The sequence below is a fragment of the Ruditapes philippinarum genome, unplaced genomic scaffold, assembly GCF_026571515.1.
Source record: "Ruditapes philippinarum isolate M1 unplaced genomic scaffold, ASM2657151v2 ctg4199_1_1_1_1, whole genome shotgun sequence".
NCBI classification, from domain to species: Eukaryota; Metazoa; Mollusca; class Bivalvia; order Venerida; family Veneridae; genus Ruditapes; species Ruditapes philippinarum.
The window spans coordinates 107,314-114,295 of NW_026860328.1; the positions used below are offsets into that span (position 1 = coordinate 107,314).

The 6,982-nt window shown below is 33.5% G+C and overlaps 1 protein-coding gene across 1 annotated transcript in view; it reads right to left on the bottom strand.

The window, feature by feature from the left end:
• LOC132759674 (hexokinase-1-like) overlaps window positions 1-6,184 on the bottom strand; it is a 57,477-nt gene extending 51,293 nt beyond the window's left edge. Inside the window, exon 1 of the mRNA XM_060751484.1 lies at window positions 5,529-6,184. Within this exon, the coding sequence (XP_060607467.1) occupies window positions 5,529-5,687 (159 nt within the window). The 5' untranslated portion in view covers window positions 5,688-6,184. The remainder of the gene's footprint in view (window positions 1-5,528) is intronic.
• Window positions 6,185-6,982: the final 798 nt, after the last annotated feature.

Consider the following 6,982-nt stretch of genomic DNA (forward strand, 5'->3'; position numbering starts at 1 on the left):
TATATTTATCATGGCATAAACAGTAACATTCTTTGAACTTGATAAATATTCAGGGCAATAACAGAGCCATAACTCTGTGTTAAATAGTAATATCTGGAAATGCCAATGAGATGTATGCATACTGCATAACTAATCAAGGGCCATAAAAATACAAGTTATAGTGTCTGAACGGAACAAGGCAACTATATGCACATCCAGCCAGTAGTTACAAGGAAGTAGCACCGAAACAATTATTGCTCTGGTTGTATACTGCATAACTTATCAAGGGCCATAACTCTGAGTTAGAATGTCTGACCCAAACAAGGCAATGATATGCGCATCTTCTCTTGGTATTGAAGGTTCCCATAAAGTTTTGTTGAATTCCAGCCAGTAGTTGCAGAGAAGTAGTGCGGAAACGATTTTTGCTCTATATGCATACTGCATAACTAATCAAGAGCCATAACTCTGAGTTAAAGTGTCTGACCCGAACAAGGTGATGATATGCTCATCTCCTCTTGATATTGAAGGTTCCCATAAAGTTTTGTTGAATTCCAGCCAGTTGTTGCAGAGAAGTAGCGCGAAAATGATTTTTGCTCTATATGCATACTGCATAACTAATCAAGGGCCATAACTCTGAGTTAAAGTGTCTGACCGGAACAAGGCAACGATATGCGCATCTGCTCTTGGTATTGAAGGTTCCCATAAAGTTTCGTTGAAATCCAGCCAGTAGTTGCAGAGAAGTAGCATGGAAACCATTTTTACTCTATATGCATACTGCATAACTAATCAAGGGCCATTTCTCTAAGTTAAAGGGTCTGAACGGAACAAGCTGACGATATGCGCATCTCCTCTTGATATTGATGATTCCCATAAAGTTTCGTTGATTTCCAGCCAGTAGTTGCAGAGAACTAGTCCAGAAATGAAATTAGGACGGACGGATGGACGGACAGACGGAATGACAATGCCAAAACAATATCCCCCGATCTATTGACGGGGGATAATAAGCTTATAGCTTCCAACACAATTGAACTAAAATAAATTTGTATATTAATTAACTTAGAGCCAAAAGAAATCTAAATACAGTAAATGAATGGCATGAACTTAAGACCTGAAGGAAGTTGTAAAAGAATATACTTTAAATTATTTTGTGATATTCACAAGTTCCATTCATATTGATTAAAAGACTTAACATTATGCAATTAGTCTCAAGGGATGTAATGATTGTTACAAACTAGTCAATTTATTATGATATGTATCAATAATTCAACACTTTGCAATAATAATGGTCTCTTGCCAGGATCAATATTTTTGCACTAGTTCTATTACAATATTTCCAATAGCACCAGTATTGATTAAACCTAGCTGTCTTATCTTGGCATCTTAAATACAAATACGCAGTATATTTATCCTTCTATACGACCTTCAGAGAACCTTCAAATATAAAATCAACGGCCTTGTCCCTTAATGCTGAATTCCAATATAATAGCATAAAAAAACATGTTTCAACCTAATGTTTCTAAAAGTTTCTAATGACACAATCTAGTTTACCACCAGGATATAACAAATTACTGTTAATTAACACCCCTGGATTTGAGTAATAGACTTGGCTAACACTCTTAACAGAAGTATAAGGGATTTTAAGAATCAAAATTGTCAGAGCCGCAGGCAGCAATAAAAACTTGGCTAAACTTCAATCTAGCATTCTCAGAAAAAACATTCATTAAACATATATTATTAATTTTGTGTAAACTTTTTCATAAGCCTTTTCAAAAATGAAAAAAAAAGAAAACAAATTTTAAAGCCATTCAACCAATCATAAAATGAAAAAAAATAATAATACAAATCTGATTTTGCAATTAACACACATTATAGCACACAAAGTTACAGAACTGTTTCACCTTACTTGACCTTTGAAATGATGTATTTCCCAGCTATTCTCTACAAAATATGCTCTGTAGAAGAGCACCATTCTTCTGGCACCATTTTTTATGATTATTTTTCTATTTATTTAGTGTAATGTCACTAAATGTATTACATTAAAGTTAAAGCCTCTAATCTATTGTTAATTCAAAGGTTTCAAAAATAAATGTTATATAATCAGTTCAATGAAAACGTAGAATATGGATCTGCACATGTGATACCCGCACAGATATAATCACTTTAAGAAAGAAAATCTTTGACAATAAACATTCTGGAATATCCTTTGTCTTTGCAACTAAACTAATCTTAGACTACAGATAATTAGCAGAAATAGACGCATGACGTAAGATGCACACTGATGTCTCGAAATGACGTAATATTTCTGTAATAATTCCGAGGATTAATAGACAGGTACCATCTCCTGTGTTCAGATGCCAAATTTTTTCACCTACTTTTATATTGCATTCCTGTAATTCAGAGGGAATTCATCTGTGCATTACTTTCTGTAAACACAAACTTTCACATACTGGCATGCATACCAAAAAAAAAAGTTAATTGTTTGCATTTTTTTCTGAATGACATTCGTATACTTTAAAATGTCAAACTAAGGTAAGAGAACAATAACTTTAATGTACAAAACAATGTGAACACATTTTATGTTGATATTTATTTTTCTTTTCACTTTTAAAACAGTACTTATTAGATCATCAACATGAGGGATTTCCTATACTCTAACCAGGGTTTGAACTTGCTGTCCTTCAAATCATCTGCAAACAAAAGTTGGAGACTTAAAAAACAAGAGCCTGGTTTGAGCCGGGTGATGCTCCCCGAATAGGTTTTGGACACAGGAAAGTACACCTCTTGTAGTTTCAGAGTTATGTCCCTGGAAAAAGTTCAAAGTGCAATAATTCCAAAATTAGGCAAGGCAGAATTACTGTTCTTTGCACTGCACTTCTAATCAATCTGATCAACCTACAAAGTTTCTTGATGATATCTCTTATGATTTCCGAGTTATGTCCCGGACAACTTCAAAAAGTAAAAATAAACAAAGGGCAATAACTCCAGAATAAGGCAAGGCAGAGTTATGATTCTTGTGCACTGCACATCTACCCACTGAGACATATCTACCTACAAAGTTTCATGTTGATATCTCTTATAGTTTTACAGCTATTTCCTGGACAAGATTTTTCTAAAAGGGGAGATAATTCAAAAATGACACTTAACAGAGTTATGGTTCTTTTGCACTGCACCTCTACTCAATGATATCTATCTACCTACAATGTTTCATCTTGATATCTCATATAGTTTTAGAGTAATGTTCTGGACAAAGTTCATTGTGTTAAAATTAACAGAGGGCAATAACTCCAAAATTAGGGCAAAAAGAGTTATTGTTCTTATGAACTGCACATCTACCCATTGAGATCTATTCACCTACAAAGTTTCATGTTGATATCTCTTATAGTTTTAGAGTTATGCCCCGGACAAGATTTTTCTATAAGGGGAGATAATTCAAAAACTGGGCAAAATAGAGTTATGGTTCTTTGACACTGCACTCCCCCTCAATGCCCTCTACCATTGTATGAAGTTTCAACAAATTATCTCCAAGGGTTTTCAAGTTATGCTCCGGACAAGACAACGGACGGACAGACGGACGGACAGACGGACAAGGCGCCGACTATATGCTCCCCCGAAATTTTTCGGGGAGCATAAAAATGGTCATTGATTGAAAAGACAACAGTGCAATCTTGGTCTTTGCTGGTCTTATGGGTTGCTGCCAGCAGGCTTGCAGCAATAAGACATGCCTATGCAAGCTGAGCACAGAGCCAGACCAACTTGAGAATCCCTGCAAACTGACAAGATCATCATGGTTACCTAGTTTACTAGAGATTGTTTTTAATATTTTCTCCCTGAAATCCATTTAATCAACATTGCACAGGTCTGAATTCAAAGCAGGGAAAAGCTCATTGCATGATATAAGGTAGAGACACTATACATTGCAACATCTGCTTTTCATTATATCATATAAAATGCTCTTGATAATAATAGTCTGTACAATATAATAAACCAGGACTTCTAAAGATGCTCATTACATTCTGACAACAAAGCCCTCTTCTTGCACATATATAAATATATAACACACAGTAAACACACATCCTGCTATGCTATTAATTGCTAATTGGTGCTTAAAGCAATATTGTAGCAACTGCATATTCACTTACTAACCATTTACACCAATAAGACATTCTGCTGAGATGATTCAACTGAATTAACTGAACATACTTCAATTGAATGAATTCATTTGATCACTTTGATATATTACAACCACAAAACTAAGGTAAATTTTGTTGAAGGTTATATGAAGGTTACATGTATACTGTTTTTTTTATATAAATTTTATTAATTTGTAAACATAATATTTATGCTATTGAAAGTTATTGTTGAATGTATAAGGCCCCTCTAATGAGTTTTATTTATGCTGATGACTTTCAGTTTTACTGCGATTATTTTGTCACCATAGTCATCATTCCCTTGCAATAGCTACCAATTTTCCTTGCAATTACAGTCATCATTTTCTTGCCACTTGCAATAGCTACCATTCCTTTGCCACAGTCATCATTTTCTTGCCACAGCTTCTAATTCCCTTGCCACAGCACAGATTCCATCATAATCTTCAATGTCTTTCCTAATGTCAGACAATGTATCATTTCACAGGCACTGTATTATGTAGACTTGTTTTGTGATGAGCTATTTTGCATCAGTATTTAATTCAATTACCGCACAAGTAATTAATAGGTCTGTACAGCTTAATTAAATAAATTAACATATGTAAGGTCAGCTGAGTTAAAATGTCAAGGAAACCTTATCAGGTCAAATGCCCTGACTTTCAAACAACTGTTTCTTTGATATATTTATATAAGGTCTGTAATTCTGTTCCAGTGTTCCAGTTTTAATGTACAATACCAGATTCAACTAGAAAATGTCAAATTTTCAAAATTTATCCAAAATGATATTGCAGTGCTTTAATGCACAAAATGAGTATCATTATAATGTCAAGAACCTATAAAAGTGTAGGCATATAAATTGTTCTGTATTGAGATAATTGAGTAGTTGGTATTTTTACCTTCTCATATAATAAATACATGAGGAAATTATTGTTCTGACTCATCAAAATTATAGTCTCTCCCTGATAATGCATTTAAGGATATGAAAATTGCTTGTTTCTTTTTGACATGTCGCAATATCATAATTCTTAAACAGTTTAGCTTAATTATACCAACACATCATATTCTAATGTACATTGTTGTTAATATGGTACTTTGTTAAATGGTCTGTCAGAGAAACTTAACAGTACATTCATCACTCATGTACTTTAACGTTTTTCTTGTAAATGCTTAACATTTAAGTTCACTTATAAGAAACTGCTGGAAACCACAATGGTTGCAATCCACAACAACCAATTAAACTTGGAGGAGCCTTGAAGGACTTATGTGAACCTTTACCTACCTATTAACATTACATTTTTTGTCCTGTACATCTTCTGACTGCTAAATGACAAAAAGACTTTGAAATAAGATAAATTGAAGGTTAATTTGTATTTCATCATACTAAACACTCACTCAAATACCAACCTGTTTGCGTTTTTCTTCTATACTAAGTCTAACATTTGCACTAAGGGAACGTTTTAATTTTGGTCTATTCCGTCTTGCCGCATCAATAACATCCCCGGCTATTTTTTCACTTTTTGATCGGTTAAATGGTGGATGAGCCACTTTTGTCCCAGCTGACATATTGTATAGCGATATATATATGTATATATACAGATACTCTTCACAATATATTGTAGTTATGTTCTTTTCGTAATCTATTCACCAAACACGTGTTTACTATATAATCCAAAAGTTTTGCACTTAAGGTTTATCTTCAGTCAAAAATCCCGTTACTTATTTTAACCTTTATTTTTGTAAATCTAAAAGCCGTTATCCAAATAACAGTGTATATACCTAATAAAACTGTTTCACCCCTGTAAATGTAGGTTAAACCTAACTTAACAGTCACTGACGTTAATGTAATGTTACCGCAAAATTTCCCTTTACACAAACATAAATAATCCCAAAGTCAAGTTGCACAACTATGTAGGATCGGTCAACTGTGTTGTTGATTCAGTTAGTTGAAAAACAATAATTTTCATGTAAAGTATCACAATCTCTGACTAACAACGAAATACTACAGTTAAGTATCGAGATTAGTATCTTAAATTTGAGGTCAACAAACTAATAAAGCATAAATACTTCTAGTTATTGAATGAAATACACAAAATTCATGTAGTTACACACCAATATTGAGTAAACAAGTCCTCTGCTGATTGTTTTATCTATAGTTCCATTAACAACATGCTGGTATGATAATTTCTATAGAAAAGTTAACTCCCACGTTCACTCGGTTATTGTGTAACTAGGAGAATATATTCTAGAACTGTCAAACCGAATTGTTTAACATAATTTATGAGCAGTTCACCTTGGCTCATATAGAAACAAAACACTCAACCATATCCAAAATGTTTGTTGTACAGTAAAGGTACACACCTGTGTACAAAAACACACACAATCTCTATACAAGAATGATAATTACTCGTAAGGTTTGCAGGTAAATTCACATGTGCTTTTATGACAGCTGTATCATGTGTTTAAATTTCAAAATAGCTAGCCGGCCTCTTAAACAAAAGTTAACAGAGAATGTTCTATTTTTATCCTGCAAAAAATAGATTAACTAATAATAAGAAACTATAACAATTTCTTCCACTGAAAAAGCACAACAAAAATCCGGCAAAAAACCATATAATGTGACCAATATGGCTTCTGCTATTTAGAAATTAATCAACAGACTGGTTCTAAGTTTGTCAAGGTTAAGGGCACATCATTTATTGATAAAAACAGTTCCAGTCTGAGTACCAGTAAAATATACAGAAAATTCCAATAGTTTTGAGACTCACTTGAGCAGTGATGATGAAATAGCAGAATTGTAGGAGTGCCATGAAATGTCTTGTTACAGAATGGTGGAGGTGGGAGATGGCAAACTAATGTCA